This window comes from Elephas maximus, chromosome 7 (genome assembly GCF_024166365.1).
Source record: "Elephas maximus indicus isolate mEleMax1 chromosome 7, mEleMax1 primary haplotype, whole genome shotgun sequence".
Classification (NCBI taxonomy): domain Eukaryota; kingdom Metazoa; phylum Chordata; class Mammalia; order Proboscidea; family Elephantidae; genus Elephas; species Elephas maximus.
In genome coordinates, this window is record NC_064825.1 from 30998429 (window position 1) to 31024430 (window position 26002).

A 26002-nucleotide genomic window follows, 5' to 3' on the forward strand; every position below is an offset into this window, starting at 1 on the left:
CAATATTCTTATCAGTTACTAGGTTCCCGCGATCTATGCATACGATTCGGAAATACTGCAAGGTTCTGCCTTTCCTCGGAAGAAGCCAGGGGATAAAAAAGATACCAGCAACGCTGTGTAATTTACAGCCGCGCTAGGAGACTGAGAAGTGGGGCGGACAGGAAAGCCGGCGCCACTTAGCTGCGCGAGATACCAACAGTCCATAGGAGGCGCTTAAATTCCAGAGAATGCACTTCAGTCCCTCGTACCGAGTACCTTCATTTTCTGCTCTTTAAGTTCCCTTCTACAAACCCTCAGGCTTCATCTCTGACCCTGCCGGTTCTCGCCTCAGTCTGACCTATTGCTGCCCCGGCTCGTTCCGGTCTTCACCGCTTCCTCCGCCCTTTCCCACGTTCTCTGCGCCTGCGCGACCGGAAAATTCGCGAACGTTCCTGAAGTGGAACCAGCCGTTTCCGGAAGCCGGCAGCCGCCCTAGCCGTCAGACCGGTACCTGCGACAGGGCAGTGATAAACGCGCTCTCCTGCGGTTCCCGGCGTCTTGGCCTTATTTCTAACGGTGCGAATAGATATGGCCCTGCTGTGCTACAACCGGGGCTGCGGCCAACGCTTCGATCCCGAGACCAATTCCGACGGTAAGAGAAACGCTCCGCCAGCCCTCTCCTCTCCCTCCCCATCTCCTCAGCCTGGGGGAAGCCTTGTGGGACAGAGGGCGTCCCGGAGCCTGATGTCCTCCCGCAAACCGCCACTGCGCTGTCCCCGGTCAGGGTCACTCCGGGGCCGCCCTCGGCTGCCTGCGCAGCCCGTCTCCCGTGCGCGCGGCGGCCACCCGGCGAGCACCCTGGCAAAGACAGCGAACCGCGCTTTAGCTGCATCCGCCCCAAGAGACGTTCCCCTGGACGCACGTGGTTCCTCAGTCGCCCGCTGACTCTCTTTAATTCGCCTGGAATTTAGAAACTCCCCCGGCCCTCCCAATTTTGGGGGGAAGCAAAAGTTAAAGAGGTACTACTGGGCTCGTTTTGCTCTTAGCTTCCCCATTATTGTCTGTGATTTTGTGTGTGTGTGTGTGTGTGTCAGTGTCTGTCACAGAGACCAAGACGGAGGGGGGGTTCTTATCCTCGCAGTTAAAATCTGTTTTGTTTTATTAGTACAGAAGTGTATCTGAAAGCCTACCGTGGGCTTGTTCCGTCTACCCACTGTTAAAAGTCCGTCCCCCACCCCCCCGTGAGTGTTCCTCATTAGGAAAGTTATGTATCTTGACACTGTTTTGATACACCCGCCCCTATCGAATATTCGTTATATGAAAGTTTGTGATTAGACTAGTGAACGATAAAAAATGACCAATGAGTTTGATTAATGAATGGAATAGAGTAGTGAGTTGGTCCCGTGAATATTGGGTGAAGTGACAGCACGTTCTCAAATTCAACAAGCATTTATTATTATTTTCCGTATGTCAGACAATGGTCTGTCACTTTCTTACCTCCTTTAATCTTCACAATTCTGAAGTATGCCTTATTAACTCTATTTAATAGAGAAACCAAGTTCAAGGTGGTAGCAAAAGGAAGCTTAGCGTGCTGAAGAAGGTTGAAACTTATGCCTTTTAAACCTTTCTCACCTCTGAGAGTGAAATATTTATCTCAGCGCTCAAGTCGATTAGAGACATTTAAAATGAGAAGAGCACTGGTACAGAACTCTAAAGGAAGGGTAAACCACATCTTTATGTAATACTCAGGTAGCTGTAATTGAACTTTTCATGATAGAAACAGGAAATTACTCAAGGAGGAAAAGTGGAGGTATGAGTGATCACACACACAGAGGAACAAAGGGTTATTAAGTTCTTTGCTGTTTGTAGCCTATGTAAAAAGTGTATTGCCTTGGTGTCTGCATGTTCTACTTTAATACATATACAGCAGAAAGACTGATGTTTTGTTGAATGGGACAGTGTTTATTTTTAGAGGTAATACAGGCCCTGGTTGCATAGTGGTTAAAGAGCTCGACTACTAACCAAAAAAGTTGACAGTTAAAAATCCACCATCTGCTCCTTGTAAACTCTGTGGGGCAGTTTTACTCTGTCTTATAGAGTCCCTGAGCCGGCAAGTTTTTTTTTTTTTTTTTTTTAATGCCAATTTAAAGTGCAGGGGAGATAAAGCCATTCGTTGAAGGTCAAATTTATATGTGTACATACACACATACAGAGGCATATGGATTTGTATGTATGTGTTTGTGTGTACGTAATGAAACCTGTGAGAGCTGGTACTCAACTGAATTGCCTTGTATTTCTGAGTCCTGCAAGTTTTCCACCTTTGACAGTGTGCAGTCAACACTTTTCTGTTGCTCTCTTCTTAGTGGGAAATATTTGCATTTTACTTCTCTGACAGATTTCTTGTCTTAACACAGGTTCTGGGTTTTGCAGGTTTTACTATATATATAAAATATATATATATATATATAAGTTATAGAGAAATAATGCTAAATGAATATGTGAAGTTATAGCTATAGGTATCCCATCCCATTGCCACTGAGTAGATTTCAACTCATAGCAGCCCTGTAGGACTGAGCAGAACTTCCCTATAGGGTTTCCAAGGTTGTAATCCTTACAGAAGCCGACTGCCACATCTTTCTTCCACAGAACAGCTGGTGATTTCAAACCACTGACCTTTTGGTTAGCAGCCAAGAGCTTCGCCACCACCAGGGCTCTTTCAGCTATAGACACAGATGTTTGAAATGATGGAGTGCTTAGGAAGGAAATAGAGGGTTCAGGAAAGCTAAAGGAGCAGATGATCTATCCCAAGGATTAGATAGGGATAGAATCTGTCTCAAGGGTAGTCTCCAGGGTTGGGTGCTCAGCAGTTCTAAATGGAACAAGGAGCTCCAATGAGATTCCTAAAAAGTGTATTTTTCGCTTTAGCAAAATGGGGGTTATTGTAGAGATTTAGAATAAATGCTTCAAGTAAGTGGACAGAGTGAATGGAAGGTGTGGAAGTGGAAGTAACAAGAAGACATGAGCTAATAGCAAACCGAATTTGGTCAGGAGAAAGTTTTCTAGAATGGGAAAAGTTCAACCTTGTAAGTTAGCTGAAGTAACAAGTAAAAGGGGTCAAGTTGAAGATACAAACAAGAATGTACCTAGTATATGAAAGCAGACCCTGGATCAGTCATTCTTAAAAATCTGTTAATTTACTTAAAGTATTTTTATTATTCTTTCTATTTTAGTGCTGTGGCATAACTGCCATGCTTATTGCCCTATGTGTGTAGTGTCTTCATCATGATTTTTCCTTCATAGACAAAAATTAAGAATCTAAAGCTGATAGAACATTTTAGCTTGTAACCCACGTAAAATGGGTGTTTAAAGGAGACATGGTTAGTAACTTCTATATGCTAAATATTTATTCGGGAAAAGGTACCCTTCACAAACAGTGTTTTCCACACATATGAGGAAACTGAAGCAACTACTAAGTGGCAGAGCTAAGATTTGAATCAGGTCAGACCCAATGTTAAAACTTCTTGGCCTTTACCCACTATTATGCTGTAGCGTCTTACCCATAAAATATTACTTTGAACAGAACTTGTAAATCTGATAAAGGCTACAAAAGAAAATATTCATCTGCTTTGTTACTTTCTTTTGAAAGCAGTGATTTTCAAGTTTTCTTCATAATGAGTTATATGGTTAAGACCTGACACCCTCCAGCTGTCATTTTGCCGAGAGTACTGTCATCACTCTTGCCTCTAACTGAAGCTCTGGTTGTACAGTGGTTAAGAGTTCGGCTGCTAACCAAAAGGTCGGCAGTTCAGATCCACCAGCTGCTCCTTGGAAACCCTATGAGGCAGTTCTTCTCTGGCCTGTAGGGTCATTATGAGTCGGCATTGACTCAACGACAACAGGTTTGGTTTGATTTTATGCCTCTGACAGTGCTATAAATGCACATTAAATTTGGCATTCAGAATTTCTGGTATTAAAGAATGCTAATAGCCTTTATTCCATTCCCCTTCTCAACTTCATGCCCACTTCTGCTTCCAGCCTTTCCTAATTCTAACGTATGGGTTTATTTACCTGTCCTTTTCACTTTTACTTACCTAACACTTCCTTGCTCCATTAACTTGCATGGTGGATAAGCAAGTAGTACTGGCTGTTAATAAAGGCCTAGGGAGATTTCTCTGAATACAACGAATTAATGATTTTAAGTCAACTCTAGGAGTCAGAGGTTGTAGAGAATTGGAAAACTAAGTAGACATTTTGGCCAAGTGAGGTAACCTTATGAGAAAATGGCCAAGGGGTAGAGCTGACCTATTTTCTCCAAGCTCATGTGTCTGTCTTTTATCTCATTTTTTAAAATTGTTACTTCATATTACAAATGATAATAAACCATTTTCATAAGAGAGTTTAGGTAAGTAAATGATGGTATAATGGGGAGAAGGGAGGACATTCAGACAACACTAGAAATAGGCTATAAATCCACTGCCGTCCAGTCGATTCTGACTCACAGCAACCCTACAGAACAGACCAGCACTGCCCCATAGTGTTTCCAGGGAGTGGCTGGTGGATTTGAACTGCTGGCCTTTTGATTAGCAGCCGAGCTCGTAACCACTGTGCCATCAGGGCTCCAGAAATAGCCTGTAGAACTTAAATTTTGTGATGAGGTTTGTACCTACAAATTGACACCTCTATGGGAAAGTTAAATTAGCAGTTAGATACTACATTTTTAGCAGTTTTAAAAATGTTGTTTAAAAATTTTAGAGCCTGTTCTCCTGAAGTATCTTTTTAGGCATTCTCTTGGAGATAATCTTTATGCGTCAGCGCACATAAGAACACTTAAATTTGATAGTTTTTTTGTGAAAGTAGAATTGAAAGATAGAGGTCAAAATCTTGGGGCTTGAAGTTTTGATGCTAAACAGAATTTACTAAAAAGATGAGAGAACGATAGATTATAATTTGTTATGCCTTTGCTATTCTGTATTTTTATTCATAGCCATCATATCTTTAAATAAGTATTACTGTTATAACAAGAAGGAGCCCTGGTGGCACAGCGAGTAAGCACTCAGCTCCTAACTGAAAGGTTGGCAGTTGGAACCCACCAGCCGCTCAACGGAAGAAAGATGTGACGGTCTGCTTCTGTAAAGATTGTAGCCTTGGCAACCCTGTGGGGCAGTTCTCTATTCTGTAGCATCACTGGGAGTCGTAATCAACTTGACAGCGACAGGTTTGGTTTTATTTTAGCAAAATGTTATTTTAAGCACTATGTCACGTGTATCAAACATAAGCATTACGGAATTTTTAAAGGAAAAAATATGTTAACCTGCATTTGGAAAAAGAAGTAAAATGTTAGCACCTGAAAGAGAATGATGTACACATTTTTCTTCATTATAAAAAGTAGCATTTATTTTTTCCTTTCTTCCCTGTTTTTGACCAGATGCTTGCACATACCACCCAGGCGTTCCAGTCTTTCATGATGCGTTAAAGGTAGGAGCTTAGTATGTATTTAAAGTCTGTTCATATCTGCGTAGTAAATTATATTCAATACTAAATCTTTATTTTCTCATCTGTTTTTCCCAACTGGTAACTTTTTGCTTTCTTAATGACCAGTGTGGGATGCTTTAAGCATGTCCTTCATTAAAAGCAAAGAAGACAGTAGATGGTCACCTTAATATCTTTCCTAGTTATAAAATATTATTTCTATCCCAGTTCTCGTTCGTATACCTTTTTCTTCACTTCTTCTAATTTTAAGGGAGAATAGAAGAGACTATATTCAATCTTTATATAAATTTCTCAATCTTTCAGGCAGCTGCTTACTAATTTAAGAGTTGTTGTTAGGTGCCATCTAGTCAGTTCCAACTCATAGCGACCCCGTGTGCCACAGAACAAAACACTGCCCAGTCGTGTGCCATGCTCACAATTGTCGTTATGCTTGAATCCATTGTCGCAGCCACTATGTCAATCCATCTCATTGGGGGTCCTCCCCTTTTCCGCTGACCCTGTACTTTACCAAGCATGATGTCCATCTCCAGGGACTGATTCCTCCTGACAACACGTCCAAAGTATGTAAAACACGGCCTCGCCAGCCTTGCTTCTAAGGAGTATTCTGGTTGGACTTCGAAGACAGATTTTTTTGTTCTTTTGGCAGTCCATGGTATATTGAACATTGTTTGCCAAGACCACAATTCAAAGGTGTTAATCCTTCGTTGGTCTTCCTTAGTCATTGTCCAGCTTTCACATGCATATGATGCGATTGAAAATACTATGGCTTGGATCAGGCCTACCTTAGTCTTCAAGGTGACATCTTTGCTCTTCAACACTTTAAAGAGGTCCTTTGTAGCAGATTTGCCCAATGCAATGAGTCGTTTGATTTCTTGACTGCTGCTTCATGGGTGTTGATTGTGGATCCAAGTAAAATGAAATCCTTGACAGCTTCAGTCATTTCTCTGTTTATCATGTTGTTGCTTATTGGTCCAGTTGTGAGGATTTTTGTTTTCTTTATGGTGAGGTGTAATCCATACTGAAGGCTGTGGTCTTTGATCTTTATCAGTAAGCGCTTCAAGTTCTCTTCACTTAGAGCAGGCAAGATTGTGTCATCTGCATAACACAGGTTATTAATGAGTCTTCCTCCAATCCGGATGCCCCGTTCTTCACGTAGCCCAGCTTCTCGGGTTATTTGCTCAGCATGCAGGTTGAATAAGTATGGTGAAAGGATACAACCGTGATGCACACCTTTCCTGACTTTAGATCACGCAGTATCCCCATGCTCTGTGTGAATGACTCCCTCTTGATCTAGGTTCAAGTTTCTCATGAGCACAATTAAGTGTTCTGGAATTCCCATTCTTCTTCAGTGTTATCCATAATTTGCTATGATCTACCAGTTGGATGTCTTCGCATAGTCAGTAGTACACAGGTAAACATCCTTCTAGTATTCTTTGCTTTCAGCCAGGATCCATCTGACGTCAGCAATGATATCCCTGGTTCCACATCCTCTTCTGAATCTAGCCTGAATTTCTGGCAGTTTGCTGTCAATATACTACTGGAGCTGCTTTTGAGTGACCCTCAGCAAAATTTTGCTTGCCTATTATCTTAACGATACTGTTTGATAATTTCTACATTTAGTTCGATCACCTTTCTTGGGAATAGGTGTAAATATGGATCTGTTCCAGCTGGTTGGCCAGGTAGCTGTCTTCCAGATTTCTTGGCATAGACGACTGAGGACTTCTGGTGCTGCATCCGTTTGTTGAAATATCTCGATTGATATTCTGTCAATTCCCAGAGCCTTGTTTTTTGCCAGTGCCTTCAGTGCAGCTTGGATTTCTTCCTTCAGTACCGTGGGTTCCTGATCATATGCTACATCTTGAGATGGTTGAACGTCAACCACTTATTTTTGGTATAATGACTGTGTATTCTTTCCGTCTTCTTTTGATGCTTTCTGTGTCGTTTAGTATTTTCCTCATAGAATCCTTCACTTCTGCAACTGAAGGCTTGAGTTTTTTTCTTCAGCTCTTTCAGCTTGTGAGATGCAAAGTGTGCTCTTCTCTTTTGATTTTCTATTTCCAGCTCTTTGCATATACCATTCATAATACTTGACTTTGTCTTCTCGAGCTACCGTTTGAAATCTTGTGTTCAGTCCTTGTACTTCATCATATCTTCCTTTTGCTTTAGCTGCTCGACATACAAGAGCAAGATTCGATGTCTCTTCTGACATCCATTTAGGTGTTTTCTTTACTAATAAGAGTAGCTCTGAATTTTAGGAAGGATCGTTATAAACACTTAGCAGTACCAATCTCAGAGCAGACATGTAAGTTGAGAGTATCTTTCCAGAAAAGAAATGCTATCCCGTTTCCACCTGTACTTCCTTGATGTTCTGGAGAACTAGAGAGAGAGTGAAATGTTATTTGACCAGGTTTTCATGGTAGGTTACCTGGATTTATTGATCTTTTCTTAATTTACGATAATATATATTTCGAAGAGTTTCTTTTGTATATCTCAGGAGACAGTGGTGTTGTGGGGCTGACATGGCTTTAGGTGCTGTCGTTTTTATTCTCAGGAACATAAATAATTACCAGTTTAAATAATTGTTCATGCCTTTTGAATTCTCATACATCTTCCAGAGAGTAGTTGGACTTTTTGGGCATTTAACTGTTGGGTGCCTAAAAAAGATACAGAGCCAGATATCAAGTCTATGTTAGTCTGGCTAGTTCTGAGTGAGAAAGTAGAACATTTAATAGGGCATGGTGAGCCCTGACTCTTGTGTACTGTCAAGTTGGTTCCGACTCATAGCAGCCCTATAGGATGGATTAGAACTGCCCCATAGGGTTTCCTAGGCTATAATCTTTTAAGATTGGAAGAGGTCCATATTCGTGCCCATTCCAAAGGAAGGTGACCCAGCAGAATGCAGAAATTATTGAACAGTGTCATTAATACTACATGCAAACAAAATTATGCCAAAGGTAATTCAAAAATTGCTACAGCCATATATTGACAAGGAACTGTCAGAAATTCAACCCAGATTCAGAAGAGGACATGGAACAAGGAATAACCTTGCTGATGTCAGGTGGATCGTGGCTGGAAGCAGAGAATACCAGAAAGACATTTACCTATGTTTTATTGACCATGTAAAGGCATTGGACCATGTGGATCACAACAGATATGGATAATATTGAGAAGAATGCAAATTCTAGAACTTAATTGTGCCCGTGCAGAGCCTGTGTGTAGACCAAGAACAGAACAAGGGGTTACAGCGTGATTTAAAATCGAGAAAGGTATGTGTCAGGGTTGTATCCTTTCACAATACTTAGTCTGTATGCTGAGCAAATAATTCAAGAAACTGGACTGTATGAAGAAGGATCGAGGCATAAGAATTGGAGGAAGACTAACAGCCTGCGTTATGCAGATAACACAACCTTGATTGGTGAAAGTGAAGAGGACTTGAAGCACTTATGATGAAGGTCAAAGACTACAGTCTTCAGTATGGATTACTCTTCAACATAAAGAAAACAAAAATCCTCACAATTAGACCAGTAGGTAACATCATGATAAACAGAGAAAATATTGAAGTTATCATGAATTTCATTTTATTTGGGCCCACAATCAGTACCCATGGAAGCAGCAGTCAAGAAATCAAATGACATGTTGCATTGGGCAAATCCGCAGAAGACCTTTAAAATGTTAAAAAGCAAAGATGTCACTTCGAACACTAAGGTGCACCTCACCCAAGCCATGGTATTTTCAGTCACCTCATATGCGTTAGAAAGCTGGCAGTGAAAAAGGAAGACCAGAGAAGAATTGACATGTTTGGATTATGGCGTTGTTGAAGGATATTGACTATACCCTGAACTGCCAGAATGAATCAATCTGTTTTGGAAGAAGTAAGCCAGGACGATCCTTAGAAGTGAAAATAACACACATTAGCAGGAGAGTCCAATTCCCGGAGGAGGCCATCATGCTTGGTAAAGCAGTGGGTGAGCAAAAAAGGAAGACCCTCAACAAGGTAGGTTGACACAGTGGCTACAACAGTGGGCTCAAACACACCTACTTTTGTGAGGATGACATGTGACTGGGCTACTTTTCATACTGTTATACATGGGGTCCCAGTGATTTGGAACTGAGTCAGTGGTACCTAACAACAACAGTCTTTACAAGAAGCAGATCACCATGTCTTTTCTCCCTTGGAGCCTCTGGTGGATTTGGACCACTAACATTTCAGTTAGCAGCCAAGGGCTTACCATGGTGCCACCAGGTGCCTTGGTGCCTCCTAACAAACTTTTATGTGGGTTGAAACTAGTTCTTTGGGAATATTTATTTTTCTTTTTGGGAATTTTATCTCTCCTAGACTGTCTTCTGTGGAGTTGTTTTTTTAAAGGTATCTTTTTATTTTCTTTTTTCTATGGTGTTTTCCTCTTATCTCCTAACCATTGGCATACTTCACATCTCTGTATTTGGCTTCCTGTTTTCTCTCAGTTCATTTATTTGTGTCCTTAAATGTCACCTTTATGCCAGTGATTCCTACAACATATTTCCACTAATGTGCCTCATTGGCAACTTCAAACCAGTTTCTGAAGTGAACTCTTGTTCCAAAAATAGTTTTATCTCACTTCTTTGCTGTTCTTAGTAATACCACTAACATTCTCTTGTCATTTAGCCGTTTGCTCTGCTCTTACTAAAAAACTCTTACTACCCCACATTAATCACACCAAAATTTTAGTGATTTGACTTTGAAGTACTTTTTCTCTCTCTTTTCTAGTCCTACTGTTTATTATTATCTAGAGTCTTAAACATTTCTTGAAGACCTAGACTTTCTAAGTCTATTGGATTTCACAGCCCAGTAGATTTCAGAAAAGTTGCTAGTTGCCTATTTCGCTTAGAAGTGAAGCATTTCATTAACAAAAAGACCTTTTAGTATTAAAATTTTAAGTGTGTATTCAGAGAAAAGGAGAATTCTTTTCAAGAAAATACAGCAACTTTATACCCACATATGTAAAATTATCCTTCTTATTTTATTGAGCCCTGGTGGCACAGTGGTTACGTGCTCGCTGCTAACCAAAAGTTTGGTGGTTCAAACCCACCTAGTCAGTGGCTTTGCAGGAGAAAAGACCTGGCAGTTTAGTCCTATAGGGATTACAGCCAAGAAAACCTCACGGGGGAGCTCTGCTCTGTCACATTGAGTCTCTATCAGTTGAAAATCAACTTGATGGCACCTAACAACAAAATAGAACCCAGATTGACATTTGGGAACAACAGGCCTATCGTTCTTGCATGTATGACCCTCAGTATTCTTCAGTGTGTCTGACATAATTCTGTATATGATTAAGATGATAAAAACTTTTTCTCTTGTAGGACAACTTTTCTGATGACTATTTTCTCTGCTCCTTAAGCCCTAGATTTAAATTTGTGCTAATTGTTCATGTGTACATGAATTTAAAGTAAAATTGGATTTAAAATATAGAAAAGTTTGAATTGTAGAATATTTTTTTTAAATGTAGTTAAAAAAAGAAAAATCTGGAAGTGCATATTGTAAAAAAAGAAAACGAAAAAAATTCTTCATGCTGTCTCTGAAGATACAGTGAGGTGTAAGTGGAGATGTGCAAAGTTGCCCCTTATTCTTCATTTGTGATATCCTAACTCTTAAGACTGTTACGTTTTTATTTCCATAATACATCGGATTTATAGCTGATAATTTTAAGTCACTTTTTTTCAAACAACTTGGTGTTTTGTTTGCAGGTCACATACTCTTATAATTTCTGTACTTTTAAGCTTTTCACTGAAAAGAGTGTGTAACTTTCAGTAACGATGCTTAGGCTGATTACTTTAATCTGTGTTCTGAAAGTAAGTAAAATGCCTGTTGAGGGACAGCTACAGTGGATTTTGTTAAGAGACTAAATTATTATAATTATTATTCTTGACTTACTGGATTTTTTAAGAATAAAGCACCTTCAGTTGCTTCTCAGATCCTTTAAAATATATGCTGTTCTTAAGAATTATAAAATATTTTTCTTCTAGAAACTGGGTCCTATTCTTGAAACGAGAAGCAAATTCTGTTTTCCTATTTTAAGGTTCATCCTTTCATGACAGGTCACAGCACAATTTTTAGAAATTATTTTTTTAAAAACAAAAACTAAATATTTCTCTTGAGTTAAGTGTACCATTTACAACACTTTGAAACTCTGATATTTATTTATATACACATACGTATGTGTATACATGTATGCATACAAGTCATTTTGGGATTCAATGATGTAAGTGAAAGAGTATTTGGAGGTTGTGGTTCCCACACAAATTTTTTCTTTCTTATATTTCATAGGGTTGGTCTTGCTGTAAGAGAAGAACAACTGACTTTTCTGATTTCTTAAGCATTGTAGTAAGTATTACTTTTTCTTTTTTTTTAGCCTAAATTATATCCCAATAAGTAAACATTTTAGGAAGCTCCATATTTAAGGCATCTGATACCTGATACCTGGCCCTGTTAACTTGCAAACCTTTCTTTTAAAATGGAGGACACATCTCCTTCCATCCTCTAAAATAAGAACTTTATTTGGCTGTTTTAGAGATTAAAGTTTCAAGGTATTAATTACCCAGTTTGTCAGTTTTGGTTTCTTCTTGATGTTAGTAGTCTTGAAAGAACATCAGAGAGAAAGAAATAATTGACAGCAATTTAAAACATTTTAGGTTAAGAACAGTTAATTTTGCATGAAGCCTGGTACATCGTCAGGTTGCACCATTATTCTGTATACCACTAAAAAGAAAGTAAAACCATTAATAAACTGATAGGCCACTGATTGTATGATTTCAGAGATATTAAAATGTATGTATGACTCAATGGAATGTGCCTAGCATTTGTTGAGTATTTACTACCTACCAGATGTGCCAGGTACTGCATACGTATTATTTGATTTAATCTTCTCCAAAAATAATAAAAATTAAGGTGCCATTATTTCTATTTTACGGATTAGGGTACTGAGATGAAAAAGATTAATTAACTTCTTCAAGGTCATGTAGTTATTTTGTAGAACAGGGGCTCTTTTGAGTAAAAGACTTTTTTGCTTATAAATGATTTACAGAATTATCTCTGTGAGGTTCTCCAGAATTTGTCTTCTGCTTCCTGTGTGGGAGACCGGTTTTCAGTTCCCAGGCAGTGCAGCTCACGTGCAGCCAGCACCACTTCTCTCAGTGAAGGCGTGCGTGTTGCCCTGATGCTGAATAGGTTTCAGTGGAGCTTCCAGCTTAAGATGGAGTAGGAAGAAAGGCCTGGCGATCTACATGAGAAAACCAGCCAGTGAAAACCCTGTGAATAACAACAGTTTGATCCACAAGGTCACCATGAGTCAGGGGCCAACTCTACAGCAACTAACAGCAGCAATAACAAGTCAAGAAGCTTAGGTTGTGTATTTAATGGAGTAAGTTAGGTCATTATTTATGAAATGTAATTCAGAGGCTTAAAAAAGTGCTTTGTTCAAAGTGAGGACTAATTTACAAATGCAGCAAATCTGGAGTCATTTTGTAAAATAAGTCAGTATGATAAAAGTAGAAAAAACGTTAGAATTTACAAGTAAAGATTTGAAAAAAACAGTGTCTCTGTAATGGCACATAAAATGCTAAAATAACTCCTAATGAATGCTTTTCACTAACAGGGCTGTACAAAGGGTAGGCATAGTAGTGAAAAGCCACCCGAGCCTGTCAAACCTGAAGTGAAGACTACTGAGAAGAAAGAACTATCTGAATTGAAACCTAAATTTCAGGAGCACATCATTCAAGCCCCTAAACCAGTAGAAGCAATAAAAAGGCCAAGGTATACTTAATAGAATTGTCTGTCTGTGTCAAACTTGAATAATAGCATTTGTTCATTATGATTTTGCATGATACCATTTGTACCTACTGTATAGGCCACTAAGTTTCGAATCATCTTGTTTTCTTTTAGATTTGCCTTTAGTTTTTATTCCCCCTTAATTTAAGGACATGTGCAGAGTAAAACTTGATTACAGAATTGCTTGTTGTACCATCATAATTACACTCAGGCAGGGGAGTCACACATCTTCCTTGTGCTTTGCCGTGTATTTTTTTTATCTGTTGCATAGTGAAACTCTAAAGGAATTATCCTTGTTAAGGAATAAGTTTGAGTTGAAAAAACTCAAAGACCTTTATTTCATTTCTTCTGTTTCTTGCTTGAATGTATTCTAGGACATCTCTGACAGAAGGGTATTTAGTTCCCATTCAGATAATTCCAGGGAAGAAGAATTTACTTTTACCTCAAAACAGTCCATTTTGTTGTTACTAGGTCATTGTGTAAGTTTTCCTTGTATTGAGCCAAATTCTGCTGTTTTTCATTTGTGTTTATTTTACCATTTAGAACAAACCGTATCACCTCTACCTTTAGATGCCTGAAAACTACTTTAACTGATAATTCGTGAATTTTTATTACATTTGGTGGCGTATCTGTTGGTCTTAAGATACTGTTTTCCCATTTTGCAGTGAAATTACACAGATTGTTCATATTCATCTTCTGATCCACTAGAGATTACTCTCTTTTACATTCTGATACATGCATGTCGGACACTAGTGTTAAATGATCTTCTTCATACTGAACTTGAGTACTGAATTATTTTAGAACTGAAGTTCAGGTTTAAAGAACATGTGATTCTGGCCCAGAATTGTTCCCTGTTGAAATTTTTTATTCATGCTATGAATTCACTTCTAATTTTCTTTGATCTTACTTAATTTTTAGAATATTGAATAATACAGGACCAAGATAAAAAAGCTAAGAGGCTTTTTTGTATTAATTGTTCATTAACACCATGGATACATTGTTAGAGAAACTACCTAGACTGTCTCCACCTTATTCGTAATTGAGTGACTTTATCATATGCTTTGCTGGCAGTTGAAAAATATTATCAGAAAAAGATAAGAATTGTTGCATGACTCATTCTTAATCTCTTCTTAAGTAATAGAGTGAAGTCTATGAAAATCGAAAGTATGAGATGGGCTTCTGATAATTTTACTTCAGAGGAAGTGAGTGAAATTAGATACACCTACTCCTCATTTATCAAATGTCTGTTATCCAACATTTTGCATTCACAACAATACTAAGAAATCTACTGTCCGAGTATTTTGCCCATTAACAAGGAGCCAAGGCGAGAGACAGAGGAGGTCTAGGTTTGCGAGAGGAAGTGAGGCCCTGCGGGCCACCAGCAGTTCATAGTGCCAGGTTGGGCAGAGGGGCCAGGCCAGGCCCTCAGCAGCACCAAGCTGGTGGGCAGTGAGCCCAGGAGGTGGAGGTGGACGTGGCAGGGCCAGAAGGAGGTGACAGGAACTGGGGCTGCAGGAGTGAAATATGTTAGAGGATATTGGGGGTTTTTTAGCCCTACTGAAATTGCCTTGCAGTACAGTTGTATCTGCATCATAGCTCCATGTATTAGCATCCACGGAAAGTGAATTAGCACCACTGGCAGAAGTGAATATGAATTCACTTAGTTTCTATCTGTTGCCTGTTTGTTATGTGCTTACCATTGTACTTGAGCATAGGATGTGCAGGTCACATCTTGGCCCCTTCCTTGGGAGATACTCATCTTGACAAACTTAGATACCTGGTCTTCACTTCTTTTCCATTACCCATACTGATTAATACTTGACTGTGCAGGCAATAGCATGATTATTTGAGACTTAATGTTTTAATATAAGAACCTTTTTTTGTTGTTAAAGATTAGAAACATATACACTGTAAAGATTGTTTATAAAATATTTTTAACGGGGAAAACTTGATTCACAAGGCATTTGGCTTCTTATAAAGAGACTTAAGTATATTCATTTTGAGTTTAAAGAAGTATTATGATAACATTCATAACGGTAATGATGATTTCAAAATTCTCCAGCCCAGATGAGCCAATGACAAATTTGGAGTTAAAAATATCTGCCTCCCTCAAACAAGCACTTGATAAACTTAAACTGTCATCGGGGAATGAAGAAGATAAGAAGGGTAAGATTCTTTTTGGTTGTAATTATTTTCCATACAATTCACCAGTCATCTAGGAGAGATACCAGTGGTATAGTTTTCTGAATATAAATACGAAAAATCAGTACATTATAGAAAACATTCTCCCCTAAACGCCAGCAGTACCCACAAATGAATACGTGGTTCATGCCATTATATCTTTCATTGAAAACCTGTTAATTTTAAAGTTTTGTTTTTCTTCTGTGATTCATTATCTTTTTAATACTGAATTTTCTTTGATAATTGTAGCTATTTCACTGTGCATAATATAAAATGTTTTCAGTATTCTCTGATCTATACCTAATACTGGAAGAAAAATACCCTTTCATAATCTTTCTTACAGGTTTAAGATATTGGATGTATCTTTTACATTATAAAATACGTGTGCTATTTGTGGTATATAGATAAAACCTAATCACAGTAGTTAGTTTCTTATGAGTTTTTTAAATATATTACCTGAAAGTTCACACAGAAAAATTGATCAAGATTACTTTAAAATACCTATCAATTATTTCCTGTAAAAAGTTTAGATTTTTTTCGAAAGACTTGCTGTATGTAGAAGATTACTTTCTAAGAATGGAGCTGCAGTACTCTATCTTAATGTTTCTAATTTGATTATTTGTGTTTGTTTTAGAAGAAGAAAATGATGAAATTAAGATTGGGACCCCGTGTAAAAATGGAGGCTGTTCGAAGGTATATATTGTGAAACTGTTGTATCATGGATATAATCGTTTTGCTTTGAAAACAAAAGGTGCAATTCACTGACTCAGTTCAGCAAACATTTGGGTGCCTATTGTGTTTTGGGCTGTTTATGGACTAGAGCTATGAACATGGATAAGAGACACCCTCTGTCTCTGAAACACTGTGTCTTACAGAAAAATCTACTGTGGAAATAAACAGTTTTATTTAACATATATTGAGCACCTACTTTGTGCTACATGTTGTTTTCAGGGGCTCTGGATCTAGTATCAAATAAAACAAAATTCCCTGTTCTTGTGAAGCTTTTACCCTATTATGGGGGCAGGATAAAATAGAAGTAATTAAAAATATTATAAATTCAGGTAGATAAGAAAATAAAGCAGGCTAAGTTAATAGAGTGGTTGTAATATGAAAGCTATTTAAAAGAGGTTCAGAAAGTCCTTTTTGAGGTGGTGACAATCATAAATTTAAATAATGTAGCAGATGAGTTATGTGAATGCCTGGGAAGAGTGCTGTAGATGGAGCAGCATCTTCATGTGTAGAGGCTGTGGCATTAGTGTGTTCAAGGAATAGCAGGATCAGTGGGGCTTGGTCATAGGTTAAGAAGGTAGGGATAACATGAGTAGGCAAATGCCGGAAGGCAGATGTGGAGGCCTTTATAAGCCATGATGAAGAGTTCGGGCTTTCTAAATATGATGGGAAGCCATTAACTCATTCTGAATAGGGGTTTTAAAATGATTTCTTTGGCTGCCGGGTAGCAAATGTATTGTAATTCTTCAGGAGTAGAATTAGGAGGCAGGAAATCAGGATGCTATTGTAGAAGGCCAGCCAGTGGGATTGGAGTGTAGAATTGTTGAGAGTTGAAACAAGAAGGCAGAGTGTTCCCTTGACCTCAGCTGGGAATGTGGGCATCAGGTGAATCAAATTTTCTCCAACTCTGCATGGACTAGAAGGGCCACAAAAGTACCATGAGTATTGATTTTAGGTTTACAGATAGATTTTAGTAAGTGGGTAAATTCATAAATATATAGTCTGCAAATAGTGAGAATCAACTATATGTTCACATGTAGATAAGGTAGGAACAGCACATAGCAGGAAGTGATGAATTCTTGGCATAGGGAAGATAGTTCAAGTGGTAGAGTAATGAAGACAGGTCAAGGAAAAAGCATCCCAGATTAGTTTGGAAAAATGAATCATTGTTTTATAAATGGACAAAAAGGGAGAAGATATTTCAGACAGATAGTAGTGTAAAGAAAGCAGTAAGTAGGTAATAACACTGGTATAAAATTTGTCAGAGTTGAGATTCAAAGAGATGAAATAGGGGCCAGATCATGAAAGGCTCTGCTGCTGCTGAGAAGTTAGATCTTTCTTTAGGTTATGGAAGCCATTAAAGGAATTTTTCATCTCTTTTATTAAAGTAGAACATTAAAAAGTATACACGTATAAGTTTACAGCTCAAGGGATTTTCGAAAGGTAAACACATCAGCATTGCAGAAGTCTGCCTTATGTCACCTCTTATTTGTTACTCCTTCCCCTAAAGGTAACCACATTTTTCTAGTAACAGATTAGTTTTGCCTGTTTTTGAGCTTTATATAAATGCAATCACAGAACATACATTGTTGTGTCTGGCTTTTGTTTAATGTTAACGTGTTTTAGTTTTATCCCTGTTGCATGTAGGCATAATTTTTCAATTGTATTGCTTTATTATGTGTCATTATTTGAATGTAACACAACTTATCTTTTCTGCTGCCTTTTTTTTTTTTTTTTTTTAATACTGTTACAAATAATGCTATGAACATTTTTGTGTGACCTTTTGGGACATACACATTTCCATTGGGCATATTATTAGAATTGGAATTGCATGGTCATGGAGTATGTATATATTCAGCTTTAAGATATACTTTCATATAGTTTCCAAAAATCCGATAAACCAAACCTCTTGCTTTCAAGTTGATTCCGACTTTATAGGACAGAGTAAAACTGCCCCATTGGGTTTCCAAAGAGCAGCTTATGGGTTTGAACTGCTGACCTTTTGGTTAGCAGCCAAGCTCTTAACCACTGGGCCACCAGGGCTTCAGTTTTCCAAAGTATTTGTGTTAGTTTACACTTCTATCAGCAGTATTTGAGGGTTCTATTTCTTCCAGATCTTGGTAACACTGTAACACAAGTCTTAAATTTTAGCCATGTTTATTTGGTCATTTCAGTATCCTCTTTTGTGAAATGTCCAAAATCATCCTCCTTTTTTTCTATTAAATTGTTCTTTTTCTTAATGATTTGTAAGATTTCTTTATATATTTTGGTTGTGAATCCTTTGTCAGAGAGACATTATGCCTTTTCATTGTCTTAATGCTGGCTTGGTAAATAGTGACTAACCTAATTTTAATGAAATCTGATTAATCTTTACCTTTATGACTAATTCTTTTTGTGCCCTATTTAAGAAATCTTTTGTTTCCTTCATGGCTGTGAGTATTCTATATTATGTTCTACAGGCACATTTGGAAGCAAACCACCTATTACTGATTATTGTGTAAGATGTGAGGTAGATGTAATTAACGGACTTCAGACAGGAGAGTGATACTTGTTTTATTCAGATAGTAGAGAACAGAAATTGAAAGCAGAGAAATTAATTAGGAACCCGTTAGTATAGTGTGCCTAAAATCTGCCTGTGATTATGAGGAAGGTTAGCAAATTTAACTGATAGAAATTTTCAAGTCAAGTTGACGGAATTTCATAGTAGAAGGAGAGGAGAAACTGAAGAGGACTTAATGGGATTTTGCTTTGGGAGACGGAGTGGATTTGCTGCCATCATATAAGAGTATGAGGTTTGAGGGGCAGTAGTGATGAGTTCAGAGCCTAACACACTGAGTTTTATGTACTCGTGGAATATCTTTAGGAGGTAGACTTTGTTGCAGTTGAGTTGATTACCACTCATGGCGACCACATGTATTAGAGTAAAAATGCTTCAGAGGGTTTCCATAGTTGTAATCTTAAAAGGAGCAGATGTCCAGTCCTTTTCTTAGTTGGTGGGTTCAAACCACCAACCTTTAGGTTAGCAGCCGAGTCCAAACCATTTGTTCCACTTAGGAACCTATATACACCTAGCACTTTGGATTTATGAAAAGTAACCATACAGAATTTTATTTTCTGTACTTGTAGGTAGTTGCTATAAATAACAAAATAGAGAGAAAATATACTGCTGGCCGTATCCATGTATTTTTAACATTCCTTTTTGTGAATTCATCTGTAGAGTGTTCCCTAAAAGCAATGCAACATGGGTCTTCCAGACAGACCTTGATTGTACACACAGGTCTGTAACTCATTTTACCCTTTGTTGGGGATGAGAACTCATCATTACTTTATCACTTCTGGAATTTTTTATTAGATTTTGCTGATTAACCTATAATGCCCAGGAAGAGTGTGCTGTACACGTAAATCGTGCTGTAATTATATTTTTGTCAAAGGTAATTATCTCGTTTTTAGCATTTAAGTACCTGAATATGCTTGGATGGGACCTCATACCCAAAAGGTTGAAAGCATCTTAATACATCTTATTGTCTATTTCTCTAGTTACCTTTCACAGGGACTTGAGATTTAATGATGTTCAAAAGGGACTCACTTTTCAGTAGGTTAAAGAATGGCCTGGGGTGAATTTATGACCATTCTAAGTAATTGTTCTTTCTTGAGCATCCTGCCTAGTTTGTAGAGATCACCAGTACTACAAATATGTGTAAGGTATAACTTAAAGATATGTGGCTTTTTTCCTCTCCATTCTGTTTAGACGTATCAGAGTCTACAAAGTCTAGAAGAAATCTGTGTGTATCATTCTGGAGTACCTGTTTTCCATGAAGGGTAAGCATGACTGATTAAAACACCTTATGGTAGGGTTTAAGAAAGTTAATATTCCTTTAAGCATTATTTATTGTGTACTGTTATTAAGCATTTATTTGTCATTTAATCTTCACGATAACAGAAATCTGGGTTTTGTCTTTTACACATGAGAAAATTGAAACAGGGTTACAGCTATTAAGTGATCATTGTGGTTTAAACTCTGTGTTTTTCCTTTAATACCCATATATTTCAATGTGACGCTGTTTGTATTTGGGCTGAATTGCTTTTTGTTTTTTTGGTTGGTTGTATTTTAAAGACTGCCGTGCACATTGCTGGAATTCTAGAGATTTTTTCACTGGGGCACTAAGACTGCAACATTATGGAATTCAAGAAGACTCATACTTTCCCACAGCCCTCAGTTGAGAAGCACTCTTCTATATTATCCTGTACTTTATAGAAACGTAGTACTGCATTAAAGTCTTCCATTCTCTTTCCATATTCCTTGGGACCCAAACCTTAAGTTTTGTCATAATTTTTGTTTTACTCTGTTGAATTTTTCTCTAGTAAATAATAATGGATTTCACCTACTTTGACTAGCCATCAAAGGTTGTGTAAGCATTAGTTTTTAATTTGTTTGCATGTTTTCCCTTGGGTTATTCACATGTGAGGATTTTAAATCTTGGGCATACTACAATTTGGTAGCTTCATGACAAAATTAGGGTTTGAGGCATCACTAAAGCCGATTTAGAATTTTGTGATGGTTTTAAGTGTCTTTACTTAGGAGCTCCAGAGTTGTTATAAAAACTCACATTCTGGTCTTTAAAAAAATTAGTATTATCTGAAATATATCTAATTTTAACTGTGTAGTAGCTTTTTTTTTTTTAGTAGCTTAGACAGTAATAGAATACTAAATTTGCACACCCAGTTTTTTGTTTTTTTTTTCTTTAATCACACTTGCTGCTGTTAATACTCCTGGACTTGATTATGAGATTTGATTTCTGAAATACTTTTCTATTATAATTTAAAGGATGAAATACTGGAGCTGTTGTAGAAGAAAAACTTCTGATTTTAATACATTTTTAGCCCAAGAGGGCTGCACAACAGGGAAACACCTGTGGACTAAAAAGGATGCCGTAAGTAGTCTTTTCAAAATAACACGCCTGATTTTACTCATCTGAGTCATTTTTGAGGCATTTGAGATTATTCTCTTTCAATTAAAAAAAAAAAAAAAAACTTCCTTTTCTCAAATAGTAAGTTTTGATGTGCCTGAAACCTGAAATTAATCCTAGTTGGAGCATTGTCCTTTGAGTAGCGTAGCCATTGTGTTTGTGTTGATGCAGGCTTATAGGTTTCTGTGAAATAATTAAGTCTGCCAAAATTGAACCATCTTTGTTTTATTCATAAAATTTACTCCATAGCCTGTTCCCACTTTTTTTTTTTAAAACCACTTTGCTCTTTATTAGATGTTGCTTTCAGACATGAGATTCTTTTTTGGCCACTTAAACTTCATTCAGCCATTTACAGATGCACAAACACTCCATCTAGTGGTCAAAGAGGAGGATTGCAGACTTGTTTCATTGGAATTCTTTGAATGCCTCTGCTTGCCACAGGAAAATTTATCAAGAGGAAAAAGAAAGCATCAATTCGTACTCCCTGGACAGCTTTGTAAAAAGACTTGGGGCTATGCAAATAATTCCCCCAAAGCCCATTAAGTTGTAAGAAGGCAAGCAGTTTTAATTGCTAAATAAATGTTTGTGTGTTGGATATTTTTAATGTATTTTATAATACATTAAGCCTTTTGTGCGGTATTTGCACTAATAACCTCAATATAATGAACCTATTCAATATATAAATATAGATAACCAATGATTTTTTACTTAGAATATAATTGTAAATTTTAAGATCAGTTTAGAGAGTCATTTATTCAGTATTTGATTATTCTGTAATTGTTTTTTAATAACACATGGTTGGATAGGTTTTTCTTTTTTTTTGAGGTTGAATATTAGAAATAAACCCCCAGTTGTAGTAATCCACCTACCACAAAATTTTCGGGAATGTCCTATAGCAAAAAGGCCTGCCTGTATATTTTCTCCAAGGTCCAGAAGTTGTACTAATTTGAAAAAAATAACGTTACTCTTACTGAGTTCAGAAGTTTTCAGAATGTAACCCTTGGCAGAGTTTTTTTGTTTTGTCTGTTTTCATTTATGCATGCAGTTATCAGGTATTAAGTGTCTAAGCCACTAGCTACAGGTAAAAATCTGAGTGATAAATATCATTTAAATTCAATTAGTGTAATTTTACCAAAATGTGAAGTATTGCTTTTTTTTTTTAACATAATAGTGTCTCAGTTTCTTCAATTATGTGCCTGCATTTACTCTATTTTAAAAAGAAATCACCATTTGTCTCTTGAAAAAAATTATTGATACAGCAATATACCACTGGTACAAAATAATTTTCATAATAGTAATCAAAAGATTACATCTCCAAATTCCCACCTTTTTTCTGCCTGCGAATATGAGAGGAAAATAATTATTCCGTAACAACAGCAGGTACTTAAAAGTGGTCAATTATTTTCTTCCCAAATTCTGATTTGTAGAAAATAAAGTGAAAGTCTGTGCATGAGATTAAGACGTTGGATTTATCCAGCTAAGGAAATCTCTTTCTTGCTTCAGCCTTCAAAGAATGCTTTTGTGACTATATGTAGTAGATTATAGAACGTTAAAATTATGTAAAATTTAGTAGGAGTTTTTAAATTGTTTTTTTTTTAGTGTATGTTATACTGTAGCTGTAAAACAGAAAAGGAATAAGGATGTTCTTGATAAATTTATAAAACTATATAGATTATTTGCAGCATGATATATTTTATTATTTAAATTTTTTTGCGGGAACTTCAGAAATGACTTACCCTGAGAACAGTAAATGCTCAGTGCTGCGTGATAATTTTTTCTCACATAGACCAAATTTCCTTTTTGACGATTTAATTTCCTAGCACTTTTTAAATTTGTCAACTTTCTCTTATAATACAGGGAGGAAAAGTTGTTCCATGTAGGCATGACTGGCATCAAACAGGAGGTGAAGTCACCATTTCAATATATGCTAAAAATTCCCTTCCAGACCTTAGTCGAGTAGAAGCAAATAGTACATTGGTAAGTATATTAGCATAAATATCTTTGAGTAAGAATTGTCTTCTACACATTATTATTTATATTAATTTTTATAAAATATCACTCTAGTTTGAGCTGGTTTTAAGACAAGTTTTTAAGATTTTTCCTCTTGAAAAAATTTTTTAATTACTTTCCCGTAAACTATTTTAAATGAAAAGCTGTGCCTAACATTTTTTTTTTTTTTTTTTTAAAGCATTCTGGAGATACTGTAGTAGCTTAGAATATTTATCAAGGAATAGAATGTTACTTAGCTCTCAGTATAAAATTTCAAGTCCATTTTTCTTTTATGGTTTTTCTCAGGTGGAAAAAAATACAACATTGGTAGTTTCTTACAGTCTTACAATAGCTTAATTTTTATGCATATCTTTGTGTTTTTATAAGTTTCAATTGGAATTTTATAACTGACTTGCTGTGTCTTCGTTTTCAGTTAAATGTGCTCATTGTATTTGAAGGAGAGAAGGAATTTCATCAAAATGTGAAATTATGGGGTGTAAGTATGATGTAGCCAACAGAACTTTTTCTGATAATTTAAAATATTTGTAAAATAAAAAGATAATACGTGAGTAAGCATTGTTGCAAAGTAGAAGTATACATAGAGCAAGGTATCTTATCAGAAAGTTTAAATCTTGGTATAAAAATGGCCTTAGAAGCTTGGGGGTTTAGGATATTAGCAAAGGCAAGATCAGTATTTTTATTTGAGACTAATAAAACTACCTGTGTTTACTTTAATTCTCTTTGATACGTTGCAGGTGATTGATGTAAAACGAAGCTATGTAACTATGACTGCAACAAAGATTGAGATCACCATGAGAAAAGCTGAACCTATGCAGTGGGCAAGCCTGGAACTGCCTGCAGCTAAAAAGCCAGAAAAACAAAAAGAAGATACAACAGATTGAGTGGGAGAGAAGGGGAAAAGAAACTTTTTATTTTGGAATTCCTAATCGTGCTGAAGTGGTGGCTTGCTGCTGTAATCTTTTCTTATTGAAGTCTGGCATTTCAGGGTTAATAGTAGGTTCTTAAAAACCAAAGTCAGATTGTCCTTTTGTGCCCCCCCCCAATCATCTGTTTGAGTTACATGAGGTTAAATTGTTCATTTCTCCTCAGTAATGGAACCATAGGTATGTCTTATACTTGAAGAAGCTAGAAAATAGCTCATAAACATAGTACAGTATTTCCTAGTATAAGCAAAAAAAAGCAAGCAGGCATTAAAGAACATTTGTCTTTGTTCACATGTCTTTCTGTTATTGCATAATTAGTAAAACAAGATAGAATGTCAGATTTTTTTATTTTTCATGGATTTTTGTTCCTATAATACTTGAAAATCTTTAAGAGAGAAAGTTCTGCATTGTTTTTTTTTTTCCATTTGGGACGGTTACGTTGTCTAGGAGGATTCTAAGGTAGTATAATAAGTAATTAAAGAGAAACATATACATTGGTTAAAATTAAAATTCATTTACAACAATTAAAAAGTTGCATCAGTAACCTGTATCACTTGCCCCAAAAAACCCAGTGCCGTTGAGTCATCACTTGCCCAGCAGTTGTAATTTAAGAGTATAGGAGGCATTGTAAATAAAACTGTAGAGGTATTAATTTAGTTAAAACTCAAACCATTTTATAAGACTAAGCAATAATGTTAAAAATCTTTTTCCTGATTATTTAAAGATCTTTGTATGGTGTTACAACTAGGTTGTACCTGATTTACAGCCCATATCCTCTTAAAACCTTTATTGTATGGTTACATATTAAAAAGAAATTATATTTGGCCTCACTGATAGAAAACTGTATCTATAAAATTGTAGACGTAAAGGCTTGTGAAAATACATTAGAGCGTCAGAAAACTAAATATATAAGCTTTGCTTTATAATAACTGTATTACCTGTTAAAAAAGATAATTTGTTTTGGAGTCACTTCTTAGGATTTCATGAAAAGCTTGACAATTCTAGGTGATACATTGTTGAATATATATTATGCTTTATTTGTATTAAATCTAGGTATCACAGAATTAGGTTATTTATGCTGATTGAACTCACTATAGGACAGGTTACTTTTTGAAGCAGTGCAGAGCTCAAGAAGAAAATTAAAATAAAGAAATGTTATGAAGGCCATAACTATCAGAACTTAAGTTTGGGCATGAATTATATAGATTAAAATTATTCCTCAAACCCCTTGAGTGTTTTTCCTTACTATTAGGGGAATTTGCAAAAGTGCAATTTTAGTTAATAGATTAAGGTACTAGTATATCTCATTCTACTACCCTTAGCAAATAATTATCAGATGTTATATAATTATTAAAATGGTTTAGCTCTTGTTACAAATATAAACTCAAAAAATCTGGCAACCAGCAACAGCTCACTATTATGATATCAACATATGATAGCAAGAAATTTGGGGCAATAAAATCTGGATCCAAATAGAGTATATAAAGCCTAGCACTTAGGGTTATATTTGAATTTTTTTTAGAAGGTATCATGATTTAGGGACATGAAAGTGTATTTATTGTTTGTGGGGATATGTTGGTAATTGATTCAAGGTAATGATTAATATGCTTTTTTCTTAATGTCATCTTGAAACTCTTTTCCCCTAAACTATTTTAGTATGTTATATGAAATTGAACTATTCTTTAAACCAAGTGGATTGTCCACCTCAGAGTTACAAAGCACTGATTGATTTTTTTAATATTATATATTAGTCTCATTACATTAGTGACCATTTTATTTCCTTTCTTATTCCTAAGAATCTCTGAATTTGATAGAAATCTGAATAATACTTGTCTTAGACCCATACATAAAGGGATAAAGTTTTGGTTAGATAGAATATGTTTTACTTTTATTCTGTCAAAAAATTAATAAAAATTTCT

At 36.5% G+C, this 26002-nt stretch overlaps 1 protein-coding gene across 1 annotated transcript; it reads left to right on the forward strand.

The window, feature by feature from the left end:
- The first annotated feature begins 448 nt into the window (after window positions 1-448).
- On the forward strand, window positions 449-25974 carry CHORDC1 (cysteine and histidine rich domain containing 1). The gene is made up of 11 exons (XM_049889573.1): window positions 449-631; window positions 5405-5454; window positions 11774-11830; window positions 13101-13258; window positions 15336-15439; window positions 16089-16147; window positions 19932-20002; window positions 21009-21114; window positions 23008-23127; window positions 23573-23635; window positions 23895-25974. Exons 1-11 carry the CDS (start codon window positions 568-570, stop codon window positions 24039-24041), a joined length of 999 nt encoding a protein of 332 aa, XP_049745530.1. The 5' UTR covers window positions 449-567; the 3' UTR covers window positions 24042-25974.
- The last annotated feature ends 28 nt before the right edge of the window (window positions 25975-26002 follow it).

Excerpts from the sequence above, each read along its gene's own strand:
- CHORDC1 (XM_049889573.1), top strand. The coding sequence starts at position 568 with ATGGCCCTGCTGTGCTACAACCGGGGCTGCGGCCAACGCTTCGATCCC. Across the intron at positions 5,455-11,773 it reads TCTTTCATGATGCGTTAAAG|GGTTGGTCTTGCTGTAAGAG; the intron begins GTAGGAGCTTAG and ends TATATTTCATAG. Across the intron at positions 23,636-23,894 it reads AAAATGTGAAATTATGGGGT|GTGATTGATGTAAAACGAAG; the intron begins GTAAGTATGATG and ends GATACGTTGCAG.